This window comes from Physeter macrocephalus, chromosome 19 (assembly GCF_002837175.3).
Source record: "Physeter macrocephalus isolate SW-GA chromosome 19, ASM283717v5, whole genome shotgun sequence".
Classification (NCBI taxonomy): domain Eukaryota; kingdom Metazoa; phylum Chordata; class Mammalia; order Artiodactyla; family Physeteridae; genus Physeter; species Physeter macrocephalus.
In genome coordinates this window covers 35,872,982-35,899,732 of record NC_041232.1, presented here as the reverse complement: position 1 = coordinate 35,899,732, position 26,751 = coordinate 35,872,982, and the positions used below count along the sequence as shown (strand labels likewise).

The 26,751-nt window shown below is 36.2% G+C and overlaps 2 protein-coding genes across 13 annotated transcripts in view; one reads left to right on the top strand and one right to left on the bottom strand.

Annotated features, from left to right (window-relative positions):
• The window catches only part of ESCO1 (establishment of sister chromatid cohesion N-acetyltransferase 1), a 71,170-nt gene extending 52,241 nt beyond the window's left edge, over positions 1 to 18,929 (top strand). For 3 of the 4 annotated variants that reach the window (XM_007127354.4, XM_055080779.1, XM_028479920.2), the window contains 4 exons: positions 6,146 to 6,235; positions 9,243 to 9,386; positions 11,836 to 12,023; positions 17,553 to 18,929. In XM_007127354.4, the coding sequence (XP_007127416.2) occupies positions 6,146 to 6,235; positions 9,243 to 9,386; positions 11,836 to 12,023; positions 17,553 to 17,700 (570 nt within the window). In that variant the 3' untranslated portion in view covers positions 17,701 to 18,929. Of the gene's footprint in view, positions 1 to 5,478; positions 5,603 to 6,145; positions 6,236 to 9,242; positions 9,387 to 11,835; positions 12,024 to 17,552 lie in introns of those variants that run through there. The other variant, XR_449213.3, reaches the window with a different exon arrangement.
• A 5,641-nt stretch (positions 18,930 to 24,570) lies between these two features.
• The window catches only part of GREB1L (GREB1 like retinoic acid receptor coactivator), a 265,362-nt gene continuing 263,181 nt past the window's right edge, over positions 24,571 to 26,751 (bottom strand). For all 9 annotated transcript variants that reach the window (XM_055080757.1, XM_055080763.1, XM_055080758.1 and 6 more), the window contains 2 exons: positions 26,054 to 26,192; positions 24,571 to 25,048 (listed from right to left, as the gene is read on the bottom strand). In XM_055080757.1, the coding sequence (XP_054936732.1) occupies positions 24,885 to 25,048; positions 26,054 to 26,192 (303 nt within the window). In that variant the 3' untranslated portion in view covers positions 24,571 to 24,884. The remainder of the gene's footprint in view (positions 25,049 to 26,053; positions 26,193 to 26,751) is intronic.

Below are 26,751 nucleotides of genomic sequence, written 5' to 3'. Positions count from 1 at the left end.
ATTTTAATTTAGGTGAATTAAAGGGCCTTCAAAGTTTTTATTCTTCAACTCATCTTTTAAAAGAAAATTTATAAAAGCAGTATGTGTACCTGGAAATGGAAATTTCCAGAATTGTAAGGTATAAAATAAAAAAAAAAAGTCTCCATTTTCCCTACCCTATTTCCAGTCTCATTCTCCACTGGTTAAGCACTTTTGTCTTTTTCAGTGTTTCCAACATTGTATGTATCGCTTATATGTAAAATATATATATATATATATATATATATATATAAAATCTCAAGCTGTATATAAATGTGTTTTAGTAAAATCTTCTTTTCCCAGTTTTTACTAGCTATATTTTGATGTTTAGTTTTGTTGATTGCCTTTAATTTTAATATTTATAAACGATATTTGACTCCTTGGTGACTGCACTCTCCCTCTCTTTACCTTCCAAATTCTGTCAGCTATAACTAAGTTTTGTAATTGTTCAGTAAGTATTATTTAATTCACTGTAACTTAGTGAAGTAGTTTTCATTACTCTTTTATGGGTTACAAAACTAAGACAGAGAGGTTAAGTTCTTGTTTTATGAAAGAGGCTTGGTTTTATGAATAGAGGCTTTTATGAATAGAGGCTTTAGTCTTTCAAGCACACTCCAGCGTTTCAAAAATATTTATTGGTCACTTAATTTTCAGTGCTATGACTTGGGGTATAGTGTGTGTCAAACGAAGTCTTAGTCGTTTTGGAGCTTATGGTCTATATTTTATCGTAAGTCTCATTGTAGGCCTCAGCAGTCTAGTCATCCCAAAACTCCAGATCCCTGTGGCTTAATCCCTGGATCAAAGAAAATTGGTCGTAGGGTACAGGATACAGGATTTATCAAAACAAATAGTTTTACTGGAGGAGTAGAAGCTTTTAGGGGTTCTAGCTTCTGTTCAGTTCAAATATTGCAGAGAATGAGAAAAGTGCACTGGAGGAGATCCTGCTATCATAGCATACCTACAAAATGAAAAGTCTATAAAACATCTTTATAATTGAGTCAGATTTTTCTAAAATAAAACAAATTATTGTGTATATTCTTTTATTTCTGACTCACTTAATGAATAAAAAAACCCCACTGTGTCATGGGACTTTCGTTTTTCTGAATACCTTCTTTAAAACTATGAAAAATTAACTTAAACAGGTTGGCTAGCTTTTAGTGGTTAAATCATTTAAAATGGGAAACCATGAATCTTGAAATACTCTAGTAGTAATAAATATAGCTAACGGATTTGAAGGTTAACTTCAGATAGCATTGTGCTTAATTTTGCTTTAATAGACTGATTATATCATTCATGCCTGGTTGACTGAACACAAATCAACATATAAGATATCTTCATGTTTTTTAATTCCCAGAGGAATTTTTTGGGAGTAAATAAATTGATACAAATTAATTTATTTTACATTTAGGAGGGAAAAGAAATGACATTAGTTAAGGTCTTTCTGTGTACCAGGGACTCCTCTAAGCATTTTACTCATATTAAACTCCTCTTAGTCCTTTTCTCAGATCATTACGTAGTTACACTTAATTTATAAATGAGGAAACAGCAGAAAGAAGGATACGTATTTTGCCTGAAATCACACAGCTAGTGAGTGACGTAGTTGGCTCTAGGGTCCATGAGTAATAGCCTAGGTTCTTATTATTTTATTTGAATTTCAACAAAATATATTGTGTGTACAGTAAATTTAGCTCAGAAATAATTGACGCCATCTTCAGTGCTTGTTCTGACTCACAGCTCCCAAAACCTTTGGAATTTCCTAAGTGATGGGAGAAAGTGTCTTTTGTTACGTTAACAAGATGACCTTTGGAACTCACCCAAGGACGGGGGCTGTTTGCCAGTGGAGCTGACTACAGAGGGTTGGAACTTTTCAGTTCTCACACCCTGATCCTGGGGAGGGGAGAGGGGCTGGAGATTGAGTTCTGTTACCAGTGGCCAATGATTTGATCAATCCTGCCTCTGTAGTGAAGCCTCCAAAAAACCCAGAAGGACAGGGTTCAGAGAGCTTTTGGGTTGGTGAACACATGGAGATTCGGGGAAGGTGGTGTGCCTGGAGAGGGCATGAAAACACATCTTTATCATTATTGTTGTTAATACAAGATTATTTTTGTGAAGTATCCAAACATGAATTAAAACCAGCTGCTTGTGGGTGGTTAAAGTATATTAATACTTTTATTATACCATTTTATTAAAGTAGAAAAAACAGGAAATACAGATAAACTAAAAGGAAAATAATTAAATCACTCAGATAACCTCTTTATATTTTGGTGTATGTCCTTGCTGACTTTTAAAATGTTCATAAGTGCATATTTACGTTTAAAATTCATTTCAACAAAATATTTTTATATATTTCAAGAGTCTATAATTTGTTTCTCTTATGCAGTTTTTCTGCAGTTTATTATGCTTTCTGCCTTGGGTACTGTCAAAAAGAGCATGTGACCGAATTTTGAATGAGCTAATTGTAATTTACTTTTGTTTCTGAAGACTTAAAATTTTAAAAAGAGATGGTATTTAGAATATATCTATTTCAACATATAAAAAGTGTTAGACTTGCTGTCGAACTAAAAATGTCTGTTTTTCAAATTCCTTTAGTAATTTTAAGTAAAATTTTAATTGAAATACAACATGTAAAGAAAGGTACCCAAATAATGAGTGCTCAGCTTAATGGTGTAGTTTTGCAAAGTGAACACCCACATGACAAGAAACACCACTAGCATCTCAGAAGCCGCTCCGTGCCCCCACTGCAGTCAGTGCTTTTCCCAGCCTCAGGTCTAACCACTCTGCTGACTGGATTCATTTGACATTCATTTTTCACTTCTGAATAAATGGTATTTGAGCAAGCCTTGGGCCTTGGGCACAGGTTTGACAATGGGTGATTTGAACTTTCCAAAATAGTCTACCCCATCTCGCCCCCCATCCCCACCACCAAACAGTGAGTCCCCAGGTACTCATCACTTAGCTTTAACAAGTCACAGTTCATGGGAAATCTTCTAGCATCCAACCCTCCTAATTATTTTAAAGTGAAACCCAGGTGTCACATTATCATTTTAGTGGATATAGATGAAAAGATTACTTTTTTTTTTTTAACTGTAAACAGGATTTAAAGAGTATAACCACACCTTTAAAATTTAATTCCTTAATATCAGATATTCCCTCAGGGTTCAGAATCTCCCCAAATATCTCGTAATTTTCTATACTGTTTGAATTAAGGTCCATATGTTGCATTGGTTGGTATAAATCTCTTTTAATCTAAAGGTTCCCCCTCTAGGTCTTTTTTTTAATTTTTTTCCTTGCCATGTTTGTTGATAATTTTTTTGTAAAAGCTGGTTATTGGTTTTATTTTTCAGGGTATTCTTTCATGGGTATTTCCATTCAACCTTTTATGAAAGTGATTAGTATGAACGTATATAACTTGAATGCACAGATCTAAATGTTTGGTTGATGAATTTCAACAATTGTATACATCAATATATTCACCACCCAGTGTATTTTGTTTTCAATTGTAATCTTTTTCAAATGGAAAAAGGAAAAACCCCTTCCATTCATTAGACTCTGAAGTCTAGAGTAACTACAATGGGGTTGGGGCAAAAAAAAAATCATTGATTGCTATCAGCAGTGTAAAGTGTTCTGCTTTTCAGTAGCCAGATGGGTGAATTAAGAATATTTGGGGTTTGGAAAATACCACTTGCTAGCAGAGGGATATGTGTAACATGTTAGAGCTAAAGGTGAAAGGTGTAAATGTACTGCATTGAAATTTATATCTTTGCAAAAAAGCTGTGGCTATTTGGTTCTTCCTCTAAATTGCATTTACCCTTCCCAAAACCTCCACCTCTGCCTCAGTTTCAAGTAGCAGACACATTTCATCTCATCTAAGTATTCTAAAGATAGGAGGATCATGTGGTTATTGACTCCAGGAAAGAGTTAACTGCAGTTGAAGCATATAAGTGTCTTTAGTATCTTATTTGACAGATATTAGCCAACTTGGTTCTTTCATCTTTGCCTTGTCCAAGATTTGAATTTATTGTTGTATTTAACTTTGGGGACTTTATTAATTGTGTTTTCTTAAAGTAGTAACATGGATTTTAGTTTGATACCATTAGGAAGGTAGAGTGGAAGTTACTAAGAGTTACTGAGTGTCTACTGTCTGTGAGGTATCATCTCTTAAATGCAGTGCTCTAAACTCCTAAGTAATGTATGTGATGACAGCTATTTTGTCCATAGCCTAGGTCAGGAAACAGAATGAGAGTTCCAGTGATTTGCCCAAGACCATATAGCTAGTAACTACCAAGAAATGGGATTTAAACCCTGAACTTTTATTCCAGAACTCTTAAAAAGTTTTCACTTAAATATGCTGTCTTTGTGAACATTAGAAACCTAAGCAGTAATAACTCTGCCCTTTGCAATTCCTGCTGCTTATACATGTACGTGAAAAAACAATCATATTTAAAACATTTTAAAAAATTGTATCAAATCCAATTGCGATAACATTTCCTACGTTAACATACAAGTCTCAACTTGTTTCAAGAGAAAGTTTTGTACTAAAAAGTCAGTAAAGCAAAATAATTTAGTGCCTATGGTGCAATATAATGACGTTAGACCAGTATTGTTATTTTTAAAGACAGTAGGAAAATAGCTTATCAAATTATCTTTAGGTAATTCAGTTCAGGACATATGACTTTGTTATAAGTTGAGGTTACTTAAATTCTAGCTTTTCACTGAATTTGTCGTTTAGTTTTTAAAATGAAAAGTCTCCATTTTCATTTTATGTGAAATAGATTTATTTTAAAAACTTTTCCTGAAAATAACATATTAATGTAAATTTGTTTTTAAAGAGGGTGATATCTTTTATTCCTTTTAAAAGCATTTATGTATATTCAAATCTGGATATGATTCAGATTTCGTTTCTACTTTGAAAAAAATGACTTCTGTGACTATTGTTTCTGCTCCTTTTTTCTTCTCAAATCTTGGGAACGCATTACCATCATAATTATAGTCTGAATTGTACTTTACCTTTGGGTGCTCTATTTTTTAAACAAATTCTGATTTTAAATACTTTAATCCAAATTTTGATTTATACCAAGTTTATTTCTAGACTTTTTGTCCCCAGCTAAGATCCTGCCCTCTCCCAAAAAGACCATTCTGGATTATTTAAGAAAATCAACCTCCTTTCAGACTTGCCATAGTATTTTTAAAAATATAGTTGCCTTTTTCTTGGTTTCATTGAGCTTTAATATTTTCAAACAAATCTCAGAAAGAAGATCCTGGTTTTCTTTAATAGAAGTACATATTGCTTCTTGAAAGGCATTTTTATTTAAAGTTGGTTGGGTAAGACAAATGGAACAACCAGTTAAGCTCATTCCTTCTGTACTTATTTTTAACTTCAAAGCTCCTAGTTTTAACCTCTGGTTCAGTCCCATCTTACTAGATTTAAGTGGCTTTTGTTTTGTTTTTTTTTTCATGCAGGTTCTGCTCATTAATCACCACGAGTGTGGATCTGAAGAAGAGTTTATTACCTCTCTTTTTTTGAGTATGTTTAACTTCAGATACACACAACGTAGCCTCTCCTTCCCTATTAGATTCTTAGAAGGTAGTTATATTTTTATAGTATCCTTCTTGTGACTTTGATAGTTGTGATCAATAAGAATAAAAACTATTCCTTACATATTGGGCTACTGCATGCAAATCAGTTCATTTAAAACCTCCTGGAGGTCTTTGGCATGCCAGACATAAACATGAGTGTTTGTTTGTGGAGGTAACGATGTTCCAAAGAAATTTAAGACTTTAATTCTCTTATCAAGAAACTGGGTGAGTTATCCTTTAGGTTCTGGGAATCACTGACCTTAAGGGGCTTGCTTTTGGTGTGTGATTTTCAAAATTAATATAAGATGGGAAATGATAAATTAGAAATGCTATTGTGGTATTAGATCTCTGAATGAATAGTAGAGAGAAATTAGCTTGTATTATACCTATTATACAAATTACCTGATTTATCATGTCTTATTAAATATTAACGAGCATATACTTTTCCATGTCTGTAATTTTTAGACACATTGATATATTTTTCTTATTGTACATGAATATGATGTATGAAATGTGATAAATAAAATTCTTTTTTTATATATATGTCTAGGGTTGGAAAAAAGAAAGAATTCTAGCTGAATATCCTGATGGCAGGATAATAATGGTTCTTCCTGAAGACCCAAAGTATGCCCTGAAAAAGGTAAATTTCCAGTGAAATTTCACACAGAATGAATAGTATAATTTTGCGGCTAATTTTAAGAGTATAACGTATTGGGGTTCCCTGGTGGCGCAGTGGTTGAGAGTCCGCCTGCCGATGCAGGGGACACGGGTTCGTGCCCCGGTCTGGGAAGATCCCACATGCTGTGGAGCGGCTGGGCCCGTGTGCCATGGCGCTGAGCCTGTGCGTCCGGAGCCTGTGCTCCGCAAAGGGAGAGGCCACAACAGTGAGAGGCCCGCGTACCGCAAAAAAAAAAAAAAAAAAAAAAGTATAACGTATTGCTGGCAGAGCACATTTAAAAACCAATTCTGAAAACAAGAAATAAGCATTTAGTCACAGCCCAGCTGAAAAATTATGCTTTAACTTTGTAGTGTATCTAGCATAAGTGAAATGAATTTTTTTTTTTTTTTTTTTTTACTGAAGTATCTCTATTAGACATAACATTATAAGAAAAAAAAATTAATTTCCATTATCCTTAGATAAAAATATTTAAAAACTCAAAGGATAATATAATGAGTATCTGTGTCCCCTGCATCGGCAGGCGGATTCTCAACCACTGTGCCACCAGGGAAGCCCGAAATGAATTTTTAATGGATTGATTGATTACTGTCTCATATTACCAGTAATTTGAGTGATGGTATGAAGGCATAGTAATGAATAATGCCACATAAATGATTTCAAGAATCAAAATAAAAATCTGAATCATAATTTATAAAGTTAAAGTTAATAAATGTCATTTTATTCTGAGTAAATTTCTAAATAAAAGCTTATTGCAGAAGGGGATCTAGTAGTAGGTCATAGTTATTCTTAAGTTAAACATGAAGTAATCGTAATGTTAAGGTAGAAAATAAGATATATTCTGATTTATAAATGTAATGGAGAAAACTTAAAATCCTCTTATCTAGTGTGAACCAGGTTTTAGTCCAATTTAGGGTTCAGAGAAATGAACCAGAGAGATAATGAAGTCTGGAATCATTTTATTATATTGAGTACCTTAAATGTCAGGAGACCATAGGACAAACTTATTTTTAATGAATATATTAATTAAATTTTCAAATAATATACTCAAAATGTTTTTCCTCCAGATGCTTTTTCAGAAGTACCTCATAATGTAAAGCAATGGGTCTGATTGTTTATCTGAAAAACTTAATTAAACTAGAGTGTTTTCAGCATATCTAGAAACACAAGGAAAGTAATTTATTTACTTTTCTCAGGTTAATAGTTGGACCTCTTTAAATTTAGGAATACTTCACCTGAAAGGGAGGTTGAAGAAAAACACTTTGAACCTGTTATTTGAAAATATAGCTAACATTCCACTTACAGTACAGTTGATCCTTGAACAACGGTTGGGGGAGGCAGTGTTAATCTACATATAATTCGGTGTGCTAGGTTCCTCTGTATCTTTGGATTCAACCAACCACGGACCATGTAGTACTGAAGTATTTACTATTGAAAAATATCCATGTAACAGTGGACCCATTCTGTTCAAACCTGTGTTGTTCAAGGATCATTTGTATAAGTTTATCCTGTGGTTCCTGACTTTTCAGGTACCCTGAATATATAACTGAACAATCCCCGATACTCAAATAAGCCCCCATGTTACCACTGCTGAACAGTGTAGACAGTAGTAGTATTTAGAATGGCACATAAACCTGTCTTGTATTTGAAACATTGATCCTTGCACAGAAACAAATACTTGTTGAATTAATGTTGGATTAGTAACTTACTAAATGAAAATTAAATTATGGAATTTTTGGAATTCCAACTTTTATCATTTGGAAATGCACAGTGGGTACTTTGCTTTACTGCATGTGGCATCCAGACATTTCTTACCAAGACTCCACAGGAAATTCTAATTTCCTCATTTTCATTTCTCAGGACAGACTCTTAGTAACCTACAATTCAGTATGTTACTGGTTAGTAACCCATAATAGGTTAAAAATTAAAATCTAAGGAGTGCCATTGTAAAGCAATTATACTCCAATAAAGATGTTAAAAAAAAATCTAAGGAATTGTGAGTCATTTGCCTTTAGAACTGAGTCAGGTATTGTATTGTGGGATATTGTTCTAGGATTAGGAGGACTTGAGTTTTCATCACTGAATAAGGGATGTATTACATGGTATTCTGCATGTCAGAGGTGTGAGTACTTAACCCTCTTAGGTGTTATTTGCATTTTAAACTTAGTGTCACAAATGAATGTTCATTGGACTGAATATTTGCAGATTATTTTTTAACTGGGGAAGGAACTAATGTTTGAGTGCCTACAAAAATCTTTTTGACTTTGAGAACCTATAAAAGTTTGAGCTTATCGTATTTGACCTTGACCACAATTCTAGGAGGTAACAGAAAGAAGCAGTTTGATGCCATAGTAACATTATAGGTTCAAATCCCAGAAATCCCAGCTCTTTGGTTCTAGGTGTCCCATATCTGAAATGGGAAAGTTACTTTTGAATTTTATTTCTTCCGTATGCAAAAGAAACTATAAGCCTCTCAGAGGTGTTGGATTTAAATGAGATAATATTGATAAAGTGCTTTGCATAATGTCTGGCCTATAAATGGTTGATAAGGAGTAAACATTTATGTCTGTCCTCTGTGTTCACCTGCATTTTACTGATGAGAGTACTCATTAAGCCTTGCGAAGAAGAAAAGTGTGGCTTGCCTGGCAAAGATTCCAGTGAAGTTCTCTCCAGTACCCAAACCCATGATCCTTCTAATGGGAAGTCTTTGTTCTTATTACCTATTGTAGGAGCTCTCACTCCTGTTGTTCCCAGACTGCTGGGCTTGACATTACTCTCCATTCTTTCCTCCTTTGGCAAATTGGTCCACAGGACTTGAAAAACATTTATTGGTCAGGATGGTCATTCAGAAGCACTCTTCAGAGGATATCCTGCTTGGAATAATATACTCATTTATTGAACTGAAATAGTATATTTTTATATATATAAAATGCTTTTGTTGTTAAAAAAAATATTGTTCTTTATTTGGCAGGTTGACGAGATTAGAGAGATGGTTGATAATGATTTGGGTTTCCAGCAGGCTCCACTAATGTGCTATTCCAGAACAAAAACACTTCTCTTTATTTCTAATGACAAAAAAGTAGTTGGTTGCCTAATTGCAGAACATATCCAATGGGTAAGTGATTTTTAAAGAGTGGTTGTATGTAGTATGGTGTTTAAAGAGTTACAGGAATAACATAATCCTGGTAAATTTTTCAGCATTTTATGTAAGGAAGAGTATGAATGCAAGAATTCCTGTGTGTAATTCTTTACTACAGTGGAGTTGTATCTTGCATGGGAATTAGTTTCTCAAGTCAGTATAAAGTATAAGAGAAAAATTCTATAAACCTAAAGTGCTATTAAATTTTGTTCAGGACGTTTCCTTGTTGGCTGCTAACATAATGTCTGTCTCAGTCCCTTCAGCACTGGAATAAATCAAGGGTTGGCAAATTACAGCCTGAAGGCAAAATCCAACCTGTTTTTTATAAAGTTTTATTGTAACACAGCCATGCCCATTTGCTTACATATTGTCTGTGGCTGCTTTCACACTACAAAGACTGAGTTGAATAGTTGCAACAGAGGCCAGGTATGCTGCAAAGCCTAAAATACTTATTGCCTGGCCCTTTATGAAAAGTTGCGCACCCCTGCAGTGGATCACCACTTCTTTGCTTGAGCTCTAGATGAGGACTTGGCTTGTATTTCAGAGCCAAATTGTGCAAAAAAACAAACAATAGTATCTTTTAGTTGCCTGCAAGTGTATGCTTCATCGTAAAATTTTCTAATAAAGTACAAAGTCGAGACAAATCTGTGTGAGTTAATTTCCATATGTTAATTCCATATCTGCATTAAAAAAATTCAACCTGAAATTGTGTAGTTTATGAATCTTGCTGTTTGTAATTACAAATTTGGTTTAAATAAATAGCTGACAAAGTAGTTTGGAGATAAAAATTTGACATAAAATGACTAACTCATAGAAGCTTGCCATACTATAATTGAGTTAATTTTTGCATAGTACAAATCATGTGGGTTTATTTTTTCATTGCAGTGGATTTATTCTTTGCTTTATCATTTATCCACTTGATAGGTCCCTGAGTCTTGATTGTCCCACTTTTAAGAGATATCAACAATGTCATGCTTGATTTTCCTGAATGCCAAAGTGCTTTCAGTGTGTATTGAATAATTGTTGTGTGTTTAAGGATTGTCCTTAGCAACTCATCCCCCTTAATTTCACTCCAACTAGCATGATTTATTACTCCTCAGGAGGGTTAATAGTAAGATACCGACTTGAGGGAAGTATGAGTTTTTAGACAAAATTGATGATTGAAACAAATGAAGTTAATTAGATGAGGGAAATTAAATATTTGAAGTCAGATTTGCACAGAGTGACAAAGATATTTGCAAATTTTATGATAGAGCATTCTTACATCTGTTTGGCAAATGACTAAGCATTAAAAGAAATTGCAGATATCTGTCTTGTTTTTGACTGTTTCTTACAGTGTTTTTTAATTGGTTCTTGTTGTTCACAATGAATGTTCTTTAGTAAACCCTTGTAATTTTCTGTTTTTTTTTTTTTTCTTTTTTTCTTTTTTTTTTTTTTTTTTGGCCTTGCTGCATGGCTTGCGGGAGCTCAGATCCCTGACCAGGGATTGAATCGGCCACAGCAGTGAAAGCACTGAGTCCTAACCACTAGACTATCAGGGAACTCCCCACCCTTGTGTTTTTTAAATTTTTATTCTACCTAGTTCCAAAAATGACTTGTAGCTGTGTTTAGATTAGAACATAGTTGTGTAATATTTGCTTGTTTGTTCTTTGTTAACTCTCAGTTGTGTTGTCTGATTGTTTTAACTTGTGTACCACGTCCCATCAGAAGGCTAGCCATGTCCCTTTTTGGCCACTAGACTGGCAGAAGAGATGTATGTTTTCTTCGAGTATTTATTTTTTTAAGAGGTAGGAGTGTAGGGAAAGGACCTTTTTAACTCTTGATTCCTCTGCCATCCCTCATCCTAGTTCCTGCACAGCTGTGAACCCTAGAACTGGCAACAGTCCCAGAAACAGTTGTGACTGCCGAGTTCTTAACATGTCCTTTTGCTGGTCCTAGGATATGGGAGGTAGAGAAAATTAGCATTCAGTTCCTATTGTGTGCCAGCCACGATGGCAGGCTGCTTTCTATATATTTCCTTATTTAATCTCAGCAATTCTCTGAAGGAGGTGGTGAAGAGTTCCAATTTATTGGTAAGGAACCCAGAGCATAATTAAGTAACTTTATCTCATGGTCACATAACTAGTGAGTTAGAACAGAATGTAGATCCAGGTCTGTTTATTTCCTAAAATGAGGGTGAAAGCATAAGTGGTTCCCATAGTTTGTTAAGAAGCCAGACAAAAGTAGTGACCTCCTCACTAAGGTCAGTACTAGATAGTTGCTTAATAATATTCCCACTTTAAAATTCTCGCTCCTCCAACAATGTCTGTGTGTATAATGGAGTCACTTTGCCGTGCAGCAGAGACTGGCACAACATTGTAAATCAACTATACTCCAATAAAAATAAATAAAGTTTAAAAATTTCCCCCTATTTTGCTACATATAGGGCTACAGAGTTATAGAAGAAAAACTTCCAGTTATCAGGTCAGAAGAAGAAAAAGTCAGATTTGAAAGGCAAAAAGCCTGGTGCTGCTCAACATTGCCAGAGCCTGCAATCTGTGGGATTAGCCGCATATGGGTGTTCAGCATGATGCGTCGGAAGAAAATTGCTTCTCGCATGATTGAATGCCTAAGGTAACTTAAATGTAATTCTTCAAGTCATTTTCAGTAGTTTAGGATTTAAGCAGAGTTTTATATAAAGATTGGCGTTTAGTTAAATGTGTAACCTTTATTTATATTAATTTAAAATCTGCATAAGAGTGTCAGTATGTTGGATCTGTGAGTGCTTTTTATGTGAAGTTAACCTGAGGGGGAAGAAAGCACTATGGGTTAAGTATTATTAAACCATTTTAACTTTTTTAATTTGCATCTATGACATCAGGCCAAAATAACCCACTTATTTCAAATTGCGTTCAATATTAGAGAATTTTAAAGATAACCAAAGAAGTATGGGAAATTTCTTGTGAGTTTAGCTTTTGGGAAAATTTGTCTTAATTTAAGAATAGTATTTGTAAATAATCTAAATCTCTTAATAGTTTTTCTTCTTGCTTTTATTGCTTGGTTTTTTTTTTTTTTTTTTTTTTTTTGCGGTACACGGGCCTCTCACTGTTGTGGCCCCTCCCGTTGCGGAGCACAGGCTCCGGACGCGCAGGCTCAGCGGCCATGGCTCACGGGCCTAGCCGCTCCGCGGCATGTGGGATCTTCCCGGACCGGGGCACGAACCTGTGTCCCCTGCATCGGCAGGCGGACTCTCAACCACTGCACCACCAGGGAAGCCCTATTGCTTGATTTTTAATCAAAGGTATAGAGGAGAAGATTCAGAAAATTACATGTTTTTTGCTCTTTAAAGCATCTTTGCTAAAGGATTAATGAAAGAGGTTTAAATTAATCATGCAAATGAGGTTTTTTAGGTTGGTCTCTTGTGTCTGTTTATTCATAGAATACCTATCTACTACTACTTATAGGTATAGCTTTCAAAATAATCCATTATTGTTATAAGTGAGATCCTAAGACTCTTAAGTCTCTTAGAGCCTTACTGTGTTTCAGGTCTCTCTCCTTTATTTTTATTTTTATCAATGAGTAGTGATCCAGAAGGGCTTAGATCTACCTACCCTTCTCTTGATAAGAGGCAGTTCTATTTTTAGCTCTTTCAGAACTAAACCTGGAAAATGCAGCTGATTAAATAATTGTCCTAAATGAGGGTATTGTCCCTCCTTTAAATCTTGTAAAACTTAGGTCTTGTCAAAACCATAAGATGGTTCTAGTTTATAAAAACATAAAACATTGTAGTCATTGTGTTTGTTCTGTGTGATACTGAGATTGCCACTCTAAGCTTCCTGTTAAAACCATAGAGGTTTCTAACTTTTTTCATTTATTGTTCCTTTATGTACCCATCTCACCTTGTTACGATTACAATATGAAAATTCTACTAATAGTCTATATCTTGGCAAAATTTAAAACATTTAAAAATAACAGCTTGGGCTTCCCTGGTGGCGCAGTGGTTGAGAATCTGCCTGCTAATGCAGGGGACACGGGTTCGAGCCCTGGTCTGGGAGGATCCCACATGCCGCGGAGCAACTAGGCCTGTGAGCCACAAGTGCTGAGCCTGCACGTCTGGAGCCTGTGTTCTGCAACAAGAGAGGCCGCGATAGTGAGAGGCCCGTGCACCGCGATGAAGAGTGGCCCCCGCTTGCCACAACAAGAGAAAGCCCTCGCACAGAAACGAAGACCCAACACAGCAAAAATAAATAAATTAATTGATAAACTCCTACCCTCAACATCTTCTTAAAAAAATAAAAAATAAAAAAACAGCTTTATTGAGATATAATTACATAGCACAAAATTTGTTTTTAACCATTTTTTCTTCCAATTTTATTGAATTATGATTGACGTACAACACTGTATAAGTTTAACGTATACAACAAATGATTTGACTTACATCATGACATGATTATCACAGTAAGTGCAGTGAACATCCATCATCTCATATAGATACAAAATTAAAGAAATAGAAAATTTTTTTTCCTTGTGATGAGAACTCTTAGGATTTACTCTCTTAACAACTTTCATCTATAACACACAGCAGTGCTAATTATGTTTATCATGTTATACATTACATCCCTAATACTTATTTATCTTATAACGGGAAGTTTATACCTTTTGACTGCCTTCATCGAATACCCCCTCTCCCCAAATCCCCACCTCTCATAACCATAAATCTGATCTCTTTTTATGAGTTTGTTTATTTGAAGTATAATTGACCTATGTTAGTTCCTGTTATACAAGTGTTTCTGTATTTCTGTACATTTCAAAATGGTCACCAGAGTAAGTCTAGATACAGATATGTCACCATACAAAGATATTACGTAGTTATTGACTATATTCTCCCTACTGTGCGTTTCATACCATTGACTCATTTATTTTACAACTGGAAGTTTGTGCCTCTTAATCTCCTGCACCTATTTCTCCCTCCCCTTCCCTCTGGCAACCACCTATTTGTTCTGTGTATCTATAATTGTGTTTCTGTTTGTTCATTTGTTTTGCATCTTAGATTCCACGTATAAGTGAAATCATACAGCATTTTCCTTTCTTTAACTTATTTCACCCTCTAGGTCCATCCGTGTTGTTGTAAATGGCAAGATTTCATTCTTTTTTGTGGCTGAGTAATATTCGTTGTGTGTGTGTTTGTGTCTGTGTGTATGTCTCTGGTTGTGTGTATACACACAACATCTTCTTTATCCATTTATCTATTGATGGGCATTTAGGTTGCTTTCATATCTTGTCTATTGTAAATAATGCTACAATGAACACAGAGGTGCATGTATTTTTTCTAATGTGTATTTTTTTTCCTTTTAATTTTTTTGAGGACTGTCCATACTGTTTTCCATAGTGGCTGCACCAGTTTACATTTCTACCAACTGTGCATGAGTGTTCCCTTTTCTCCACATCCTCACCAACACTTGATATTTGTTGTCTTTTTGAAATAGCCATTTTGACAGGTGTGAGGTGATATACCTCATTGTGGTTTTGATTTGCATTTCCCTGATGATTAGTGATGTTAGACATCTTTCCATGTGCCTGTTGGCCCTCTTTTTGTCTTCCTTGGGAAAATGCCTTTGCAGATTCTCGGCCCATGCTTTAATCAGTTTTTTTTTTTTTATGTTGAGTTGTATGAGTTCTCTGTATATTTTGGGTATTAACTCCTTACTGGATATATCATTTGCAAATATCCTCTCCCATTCAGTAGGTGGCCTTTTTGGTCATCTTTTTAAAGTGACACTTCACTGGGTTTTAGTATATTTAGAAGGCTGTGTAACCATCACCACTGTCTAATTCTAAGACATTTCCTTCAGTCTCCCCAAAACCTGTTACCCAATTTCCCCATTTCCTTCTCCCCCAGCTTCTAGCAATCAATAATCTACTTTTGTTTCAATAGATTTGCCTATTCTGAACTGTATTTTTTTTTATGTTTATTTATTTATTTAGCTGCATCAGGTCTTTGTTGTGGCATGTAGGATCTTCATTGCAGCATGTGGGATTTTTCATTGTGGCGCATGTTGTGGCATGTAGGCTCTTCGTTGTGGCATGGGCTTCTCTCTAGTTGTGGCGTGTGGGTTTTCTCTTCTCTAGTTGTGGTGCAGGCTCCAGAGTGCGTGGCATTCAGGCTCTCTTGTTGAGGAGCGTGAGCTCAGTAGTTGTGGCATGCGGGCTTTGTTGCCCCGCAGCATGTGGGATCTTAGTTCCCTGACCAGGGATCGAACCCACGTCCCCTGCATTGGCAGGCGGATCCTTAACCATTGTGCCACCAGGGAAGGCTGTGTATTTTTATTTCTCTTGGTAAATAGAGAAATACTTGCATATGTATATTTCTTTTGGTACATACATAGGAGAATTGGGCCATATGGTAACGATATAACATTTTGAGGATCTGCTGAACTATTTTGCAAAGTGGCTGCACTGTTTTACAACTCCACGAGCAATGTTACAAGGGTTCTAATTTCTCCTCATTCTCACCAACACTTGTTATTATCTGTCTTTTTAGCCATCCTAGTGGGTATGATAGCCATCCTAGTGAGTATGAAATGGTATTTCATTGTGGTTTTTGATTTACATTTCCCTAATAGGTTATGATTTTTATTGGCCATTTATATATATCTTCAGAGAAATGCCTATTCAATCAATCCTATGTCCATTTTTAAATCGGTTCATTTGTCTTTCTCTTGTTGAGTTGTAATAGTTCTTTATATATTCTGGAGATGAGTCCCTTATCAGATATATGATATGCAAATATTTTCTACCATTTTATGATTGTCCTTTCATCTTCTTAGTATTCTTTGAAGCACAGAAGTTTTTAATTTTGAACTCCAAATTATGTATCTTTTTTTATTGTCACGTATCTAAGAAACAGTATCCTCATCCAAGGCCACAAAGATTTAGGCCTGTATTTTCTTTCAAGAGTTTATAATTTTAGTTCTTATATTTAGGTCTTTGATCCATTTTAAGTAAATTTTTGTGTATGATGTGAGGCAGGATCCAACTTCATTCTTTTCAGTGTGGATATCCAATTGTTCCAGCACCATTTATTAAAGAGACTTTTCTTTCGTGTTGAATGGTCTTGCCACCTTCGTCAAAGGTGATTGATCATAAATGTGAGGGTTTGTTTCTGGACTCAGTTCTATTCCATTGGTCTCTTATGCAGGCAGCCCACTGTCTGGAATACTGTAGATTTGTTGTAAGTTTTGAAAGAAGGAAATGTGAGTTCTATAAATTTGTTCTTTTTTAAGATTCTTTTCACTATTCAGTGTCTCCTGCATTTTCATATGAATTTTAGGACCAGCTTGTTAATTTTTGCAGAGAAGCCCAGTATAGATCAATTTGGAAAGTAATGCCGTTTTAGCAATATTAAGTCTTCTGATTCATAAACATGGGATGTCTTTCTGTTTACTTAAGTAGCCTTTAATTTCTTTCCACAACGCTCTACAGTTATCATTTTTTAGGTCTTGCATGTCTCTAAATTTAATCCTAAGTATTTACTCTTTCAGTGTTACTGCAAATGGACTTGTTTTCTAAATTTCATTTTGAGTTGTTCATTGCAAGTGTATAGAAATACAATTAATTTTTTAATATTGATCTTATATCCTACAAACTTGCTGAACTTATTCTTTATTAGATCTAATAGTTATTTTGTGAATTCCAGAGGATTTTTGTATATAAAAGATCATGTCATCTGTAAAAAGAGATAATTTTACTTCTTCCTTTCCAACGTGGTTGCTTCTTATTTCTTTTGCTTGTCTAATTTTCCTGTTTTAATAGAAGAGGTGTGAGCAGACGTAGCCTTATTACCCTGTTCCTGATCTCTGAGGAACAGTTTTCAGTCTTTTTTTTACCATTAACTTTGATGCCTTTTGATGCTCTTTATCAGGTTGAGGAAGTTCCTTCTATTTAGAGTTGTTGGAGTATTTTTATCGTGTAAAGGTGTTGGGTAAATGTTTTTAAAACTACGATTGCTTTTATAAGACAATTATTTTTAAGTTTCTAGAATATACAGCATTACCTAAAAAGTCTTAATTCAAATTTTATTTGACAGCTTTTTCCAATTTTAATGATTAAAAATTATATACTTTTTTTTTTTACCCTTCTACTCCCCCCCCATTTTTTTAATAGGAGTAACTTTATATATGGCTCATACTTGAGTAAAGAAGAAATTGCTTTCTCAGATCCTACTCCTGATGGAAAACTGTTTGCAACACAGTACTGTGGCACTGGTCAGTTTCTGGTATATAATTTTATTAATGGACAAAATAGCACCTAAAATAAATTCATGCCTGCAGTCCAGAAGACATCTACTGAAGAGAATGGATTGGTTGCTGACTTTAACCAGGAACTAGGGCCATTTTTATTACAATGAACTCAGGACTGGCAACAACTGAAAGGTTGTTCCATTTTCATAAAATTGGAAAAAATGCAGTAATTGCTTATTGTTGTTTTGTTTTTTAAAGAAGATATTTTATTATCTTTTACAGAAATTTATGATTGATGTATTTTATCTATAGTTATTTAGACATGTTTACATGCAGCAGATAATTGTTCATAGTGGACTGAAACTAATGCAAGGACTATGGTCTCAGTGATAAGTATATTTTGAAGTTCTTAATTATGGAAATATACCAGTGTAGCTTGGTACTGTATTTTTTTATATTGATCTGCTGATACCAGTTATAGTTTTAAAGATTGTATTTTCACAGAGTGGAAACCGATGTTTTTGCATTATTAGTCAAGGAGGGTGTGATGTTACCTGTTTAGGAGCTCAAAGCTAATTCTTAAAGGGTCTGGTATATAATTTAAAAGAATCCTCACAAAAAAGCAAAGCCGAACTTTTTTTTTTTTTTTTTTTTTTTTTTTTGGTGGTATGCGGGCCTCCCTTTGCTGCGGCCTCTCCCGTTGCGGAGCACAGGCTCCGGACGCGCAGGCTCAGCGGCCATGGCTCACGGGCCCAGCCGCTCCGCGGCATGCGGGATCCTCCCAGACCGGGGCGTGAACCCGGTTCCCCTGCATCGGCAGGCGGACGCGCAACCACTGCGCCACCAGGGAAGCCCAAAGCCGAACTTTTTCTTCCATTTCTCTCTTTTCGCTTCTTGACAGCAGCAAAAAGTGGAAGGTGGAAAAGAATTGAGGCTTTCCTTCTTGGAGAGCTGTAAGTGACTGGAATTAGAATGGTACCCTCTAGTTTGTTTATTCTTTCATTCTGGTTTTACTTTTTAAAATAAATGGCAACTGGCACACTTCGGCTATTAACAATCCCAAAGAAATTTATAAAAACCTGTGGAATAGTTGCAAGCTAAATACGGAGGACTTGGTATCTGCTTCGTTACTCCTCAGAAATACTACACTGGGTATATGCCCTCATTATTGGACTTCATTTTGATACTTGTCTATCCTTCATAGTACCCTCTACTTTTAAAGGGTTTATATGTTGAAAAACTGCTGTGGCCTTTTATGACCTGTATATAATGTAGAATAAAATAATAAAATACTTGATAGCTTTTTCTAAGTGATAAAATGTGATAATGGTGTATTATTATTATTGTGCTTTTTCAGGAAGTTTGTTAGTTTTGATACCTTGAAATAAGATTAAAACACTGGCTTCTTAAAAGGTAGTTTTCACCAGTTTGCCATAGGATAAGTATGTCAGTAACATCTCCAAAAGACAAGATCCTAACATGAGAATTTTCTGCTCTTTCCAAGAAATAAAGAGCCATGGCCCAAGAATGAAGTACCACTGTGATTTAACATAGATTAATTTTATGAGCTGAAATTAAAACCAGCTAAACATTAGGGCTTTTAAACTATGATTAACAGACAGGTATATATTTTATCACCCTTAGATGTGTGCTTTTAAAATTAATAGAGTGGTGTAAGGCTCTGTAGTCTTTATAGGGTGGAGTGGTAAAGCAGTGTAAATATTTCCCTCTGATTCATCATGATGGTGCAGCTCTCAACACTGCTTTTCTCTTTGGGCTTGAGACTCTTCTAGTTATCCCTGGTCTCAGTGTTTGCCTGACAGGGACCGTAATTTTTTAAAAACAGGATGAAATTTTCAGGTGTAGTGTAGATGTCCTAGTAACTGTTAATCTCATAATACAGGCCCAATTTCCATATAAGCAGTAGTATGCTGCTTTGGGGAGCCAAACTTGGTGGTTTCAAGGGGACTTGGGAGTAGAGAGGCTATATTTATTGGTTGGTTTAAAGGTTACAGTTACTAGGAAAACGGTTTCTTTTCATGTTTGTATTAAAGACACAGCCCCTCAAATAAGTTTTACAATCTAGCTATTTCTCTAAGAACAGAATTATTAATAATATTTAACATTTGAATGTTTGCCATGTGTCATACCTTGTGTTTAATGATGCATTATTTTATTTAATTATCATGACAACCCCATGAGGTAGAGTTTACAAGTGAGGTATCTAGAACTTAGACGATAATTAAGAGCTTACAGTAGCAGTCTTTGTGAAAGATGCTGAAAACTGAACTAAACCTATGATGTGTGGGTGAAGATGAGGAGACAGATGAACTCTGAGGAGATAAAACTGAAGAATTGATAGAGTTGATAACTGACCAGAGAAGGATCGTGATAGGAGAATCTAGGGTAATTTTCATTTGGGTAATTGACTGAGAAGGGCATACTGGAGAATTAGGTTGGCAAGATTAGATGGGGAAGGATGAGCTCAGTTTTGCTCACAATTTTAAGGTGGTTGCAGAATCTCCAAGTGGAAATATCTATTTGGTATATAACTGAACATGTAGATCTAGAGTTTGGGAAAAGTTTGAACTAAGCAAATTTATTAATTTAGTTATTTGAAGGTTTAGAAGAGATCACCACCCTGAGATTTATGAAATGAGAGGGTAGGAGAGAGTATTGAGGAACACCTGAGAATGCACGTGCAAGGGAAGAACCATAAGAGAGTGGCAGAAACCAAGACTCAAAGAACGGTCGACACTGTCACACCACAGTTGAAGGCTGAAGAGTGATGATAGAAGAATGGTCTCTATGGAGTGGTGGAGGCACTGGTGGACACAGTGAGTAAACAGTAATGGCCACAGACATTGAAACAGGTTGATTTTGTAATTGCTGATTATATAAAGGTGCCTGTAAATTTTTTCTCAGCTACCCTTGAATAGTTGTTGGTCCATTATAAAAATGTCTAGTGTATGGACCATTATAGGAACCACCAGTATAGACAGGAACCATGAGCTCTTAGGGGTTATGCCCGTGTCTGCATGGACATACAATGGTTTTATTTCATTTTGTAAGCATTATAAAAATCAGTATTTTACCAGTTCGTAACATGCAAGAGTGCATTTGGTATATCTACTAAAAGCATGTAAGAACCGTAAGTACAGTAGACATGCAGTGATATTTTAATTGTTGCTTACTTTGCATGGCTGCCCAGCTAGGGCGTCTGGGTAGGAATACGGCCACATTCCTGCCTAGCTGTAGTTCACCAGCAGTTAAGATGGCTAAATTGATTTCTGGGATAGCGACTGCAGGCATACATATATACCTTCTACCTGTTCTCATGGCTCTTGGGCCTTCTGGCAGATAAAGGGAAGATTCGGTCTTATAACAACAAAGAAGTGGTTAGAAAACTTGTTTTTTCTTTCTTATTATTCCACCTGCTGTCATAATCACTGAAGCACAGTTGACCCTTGAACAACGTGGGGGTTACCCCACACAGTTGAAAATCAGGTATAACTTTACGGTCGGCTCTTCATATCAGCGGTTTGCATCTGTAGACTCGGCCAACCATGGATTGTGTAGTATTATAGTACATATTCTTTTGGAAAAAATGTGTGTGTAAGTAGACCCATGCAGTTCAAGCCTGTGTTGTTGAAGGGTCAACCGTAGATGCTTTCCTTAGCTTACTACTTGACAGTTAAGACATAAGGAATTTATAGTTTGAATGGCTGTTTCCTTGGCCTCAGAGGTTCTTCCTGGAGTCATCTTTAGTGACGATTTTTTTGTTTTTTGGGTTTTTGTTTTTTTCAGGGAAGCCAGTATTTCATTGTTTTATCAGTATTCTCTTAGACTCAGAGGAAGCTTATGGGCCAGTTGCCATGACTGAAGACAAGCCTGAGGAATGTTTGTTCCCTGATGTTGTTCAGCTCTATGTAGTTGAATACAAAGGTACAGCAGTCAGAGTTTCACAGCTGTTAGCCTTTCTAAGGCAGCTGCTTTGGAGCATGGAGTGGAACACTGGCAGTTTCTACTTGATCCTGAATCTGTCATCATACTTAAAATAGTTATTGCCCCTCCTGAGGTAACAGCCAGGGGCCTCTGGCCCTGAAGAATGCTTTTATGGTTCTATATCAGTCTATTATTTTAGCACTCTTGATAATAATAGAACTGAAAGGCATTTTCCCCTGGAATAACAAGTTAACTCTTGGTGGTAAAAGTTGGTGAAATTAGAGTTTAGAAATAAATTGGAGAGTAACACCTTAGGGTTATACTGCACAGTTCTACCAACCCAAAGTCTGCTTCTCAGGACACGAAAGTGAGTATAGTTGCCATCTGTAAAATAAAAGATTGGGGATGTACCATGAATATTTCTAACATCTCTTTAATAATCATTTCTAGATCTGTTATTCATAATGTGGCACTCTGCAAATGGGCATGGTATGTAGATACCTTATACATGTGTATCTTCTTTGGATGAGCTACAGATTTTCAGTGAACAAATATTTACTTTCTTGGACTGTTATGCCAGAAGAGTATCTTAGAGTCATCCAACCTATGACATGTGGACTTCTAGCCTTTCTTGGACATTGCCGTAGTCAGCTCATTCCATTTTTGAACATACCAGAACATGTAAAGAAAACAAACTTTCTCTTTGAGGGGGTGGGAGAGAATTTTAATACATTCACCAAATTAAAGGACAAGAACATACTGTAGACACAACTTAAGACAATTTAGAATCACAAACAAAATGTGAGGTAGACTGACTAGTGAAATTCACCAAATTTTGGTTAAGAAAATTTTACAGTAATAAAGTAACACAGGTGCCTCCTTTTCTAAAAATCACAAAAAGCATTTGCATAAATTACAGCCCAAAAAATTGAATACAACAATTCTCATTGTAATTTTAGTTTACATTCAGTATTAACCTGTGTGAACTGTCATATGTGGCAAGGTTCAACAGGTCTATAGGTCAGTTATTATGCAGGCCTAGTGAACACATTCACACCACAATATTCTTAAGGGATGGCAAGGCTCGAAGTGGAACACACCAAGGTACGTATTAACCAATTATGGTGTCCTGTGCTTGTGCAATTTTATCCTTGCAGGAGAATGACCTAACATTCTCTAAATTATACTGATGATAAGGTGATTTTAAAAGATCCAAACCTTAGTAAGATAGGCATTGAAAAGAATAGGCAGGTCAATTTGAATTCTCCATCACTGGGGTGATGGGCTTTTGGCTTTATTCTGGCATTTCTCTTCCCCAGAGTTAAATAGTATTTAAGAGATCATAATCATTTAATTTTTCAGAGTGCAGCCCTAACTAATATGGGGTCCCCTCAGGTCAAGTAACTACTTTAAAAAATTTTCCTTAGACTATGAAGCCATAAAGCCTGAAGAAACCCTGAGAGGCCATCTGCCCCAGGTACAACTGTTTTAGGATTATTTCAAGTATTTTATTTGCCCTATATAGTAAATATTTTTGGAATATTGCACAAATAGTGGGTTTCTTGATATTGTCTGCGTTAGGCCCTTTCAACAAAACAGGAACAACTGAAATACATTCATATCTAAATCAGCCTGCCTCAGAACGTATCTCTTTGCCAAAAATTCTGCTGTACTAAAATGGAGTATTTTTAAAGCATCTATAAGGCAGGTGCTCTTTCAAGGTCAGTTAAAAATGGAGTTTAAAGGAATTGTTCATTTCAAGAGACATTTAAAGCATCATAAGTAGCTATATTAAAACCAAGAGATCTGAAACCATTTTCAGGTTAGTACATGCCATCTTTTCACTAGCTGTAAACTCCTTGTTATCACAAACTAATAAAGCTGGTCAGTTAACACTATTTGTTCTAAGTAAATGCAGGCTTCAGGCCATAAATATGACATCGATTCAAGTTTAAAATGGCCATTTAAAGTGGGAATAAAGTACATACGGGCTAATGAGAAAAATGTCGAGATTGTTTAATGATGAGAAGTGGAGTAATTTAAGAGTAAACTTCCAATAGACCTAGTTCTAGAACATTTTCTAAAAATCTGTTTTTGATTAAAATATGTGGTAAAAAATCTGTAGAAACTTACTTATGCCTCCTACTGTTGATACTGAACAGAGACCCCCTGTTGATTTTAATGAGTCAAAGAGACTTACTGGCATCTTCTTTAACACACGCACACCCCACTGGTAGGATTAAGTAAAACAGCCTCTCTTTCTATGGCTGTTTCCCATTTCAGCAATTTCTGTGGTGGTGTCAGTATAAGGCAGCTAATATTCATTCAGTGTATCTTTTAAAGGAAACTTTGCTTTAGTCTTTGAGAGGAAAGAAACTAGTTGCACTTCACACAGAAGCTAAGCCTGCCTGACATTTAGCTTTGCTGGTGCCAACTGCTAAATTCCAACCAAACAGGGTGGGTGTGGGGTGACTGCTGAAAGCTTCTGAATTGGCTCAACTACTGAATCAGGCTCTCCTTGTGCAAGATTAATCACTGTTCATATTCTCACAGGCGTGCTTAAGAGACTGAAAACAAAGAATGGATAAAGCAAAAGAACTTAAGCCAGGAGAAGCTGCATGAATACACACAATGCCTGCTCTGCATTTACTAATTTGTTCAGTTTAAATAGTAAACTTTTAACTCCTGTGGAAATTTTGCCAAAAGTTTTAATACATACAAGATTATAAATCTTAAACTAACACTGCACAGAGAAAGACAAAGCTACTTTTTTTTTTAAATACAAATATCTTCTACATTCTATCATTTCAGACCCCTGAGTAATACTGTACCAAAGTACAGATCTGAAGAGAAACTGAGGGTTCAGGCCTCAAACGTTAATCTTCAATTAATTCCACACCAACGGTGTGAGTCTCACGTAACACATTCAGGCTAGCTAATGCTGAGAGTCAGTTTCCCCCCACCCCCAACCCGCCCCGACACAGCATAGTAAAAAAACAATGCAGACTCCCTGTGGCCTCTCCAAAGCATAATCCTCCTCAGCCTCCCATGGGCAGACCACGTCTTAAGTAATTGCATAACTACCTAGGGTGGAGTTAACCTGAATTTAAGTCCTGAAATTGGAACTGAAGGAGAGTGATGCCCCCCAAGGATCTAGGTCAGATTTGGGGGGGTTCTTTGGAGAAGAGACAAATATGTTGCACTTGGCTCCACAGTGATTGTACTTTAAAGGAAAAAAAACATCCCTAATAATCGTTACTGCCCCACCCCACCTAGGCATCCCTTTGCTGGTTTTGGTCTCTTCCAAAGCTCATACGTGACGTCCAGTAAGAAAGTAGAGGGGCTTGTCATCGGCGCTGTTAGCAGTTTGAAACTCGTCCCGGAGGCGGAACTGCCACTCGTCCTCTAGCTCTAAGCGGACAATCGTTTGGCGTAAGGAACTTCGGTCTTGGCAGATGACACACAGAGTAGCACCTTCAGGAAGAAAGCAGAAGTGTGTCTTAGGCTCAGGGATTGAAATGATAAAGAATCTTACCACCTCCCTCTGATTATATCCCCTAAACTAACACATGTGAGAACCAACATATAAAGTAACCTATCAGATTTGTTCATTGTACTATTTATTTTGAATAAAGTAGTTATTACAAATAGAGTGTAAAGTAAAAGCCCTCCTAACCACATCCCCCCTTCCCCTGTAGTAACCAGTGTTAAAACCCATGTCCTAACGTTTCATGTGTCCCTGTAGAGTAGGTGTTCTCAACCTTGGCACTGTGGGCCGGACAATTCTACTGTGGGAGCTGTCTTGCTCTTGTAGGATGTTTAGCAGCGTCCTTGGCTTCTACCCACTCTGTGCCAGCAGCACCCCGCCCTGTGACAACGTAAAATGTCTCCAGATAGTGCCGAGCGTCCCCTGGGACGCTCCCTCCTACCCCCAACGCACACGCACAGCTCCGTATGTATTTTACACACTTAGAAGTAAATACAGTTTCTCCTGTTCTCATAAAAATGGTAGCACGCTGTACACAGCATGATGAACCTTACTTTTTGTCACTGACCTCAGAGGTCATCTTGTCACGATTATTTGTGATGCTTAATCTGCAGTTTGTTCTTAGGCAAATTTAACTCTTTGTATGGTGCATACTTATTGAAACGACTTTAGCTTCTATACCAGAATCATACCTCATTAACCTGATTTTTATTAAAATTAGATTATATGAGAAGCATCACTTCTTGTATTACATCATTCCTTTCTAAAATTACTAGTGGCAAACATATTTAATATGGTCACAAACCTGGCGATATTTATCTGCATTTAGTCTTAACTCTCCCCCATTAAAAAAATCAGTGGCCTGGTTTAAAAGTAAGGTATTTAATTTACTGGCAAAATGATTGTTAAAGTGCTCTTTTATATCCTTCCCACTGTATTTTGTCCAGTGGGCACTAATAGCATTCACAAGCAAGATGCTAAATTTCATTTACCTTTTAGAAACTTAAATTTCTTAAGAAGATCAGCACCTACAAAAGAGTCACAGAGGTACAAGAGGAGTCCACTGAAACACACCCCTTCACAGTTGACATTGCTGGAGTGGGGTCTGGAGCTGACGTAGCATATGGCCACCTGGAATCATCAAGCAGAAATTGCACAAGCATTTCAAAAGCAAGCAAAACCTCTGCATCTTCAGCTGAATGAAGTAGCGCCTTCCTTTTTAGCTGTCCATCTAAGGGTCAGGTAAAGGAGATGCCTTCTGTGCCCACCCCCGACCCGGCACACGGGATCCTAGCTCCCCAGCCAGGGATTGAACCTGTGCCTCCTGCAGTGGAAGTGCAGAGTGCTAACCACTAGACCTCAGGGAGTTCCCAGACACTTTTTTTAATTGAAACTTCAATGGGCTGGTTAGTTAAGCTTTGTACTCCCTTTATTTTGTGTGTCAAGTTTTAACCTATTTAAAGCTTCTTTATTTCTTATAATAAAGAACAATATATGCTGTCTACAAGAGACCCACTTCAGACCTAGGGACACATACAGACTGAAAGTGAGGGGATGGAAAAAGATATTCCATGCAAATGGAAATCAGAAGAAAGCTGGAGTAGCAATTCTCATATCAGACAAAATAGACTTTAAAATAAAAACTATTACAAGAGACAAAGAAGGACACTACATAAAGATCAAGGGATCG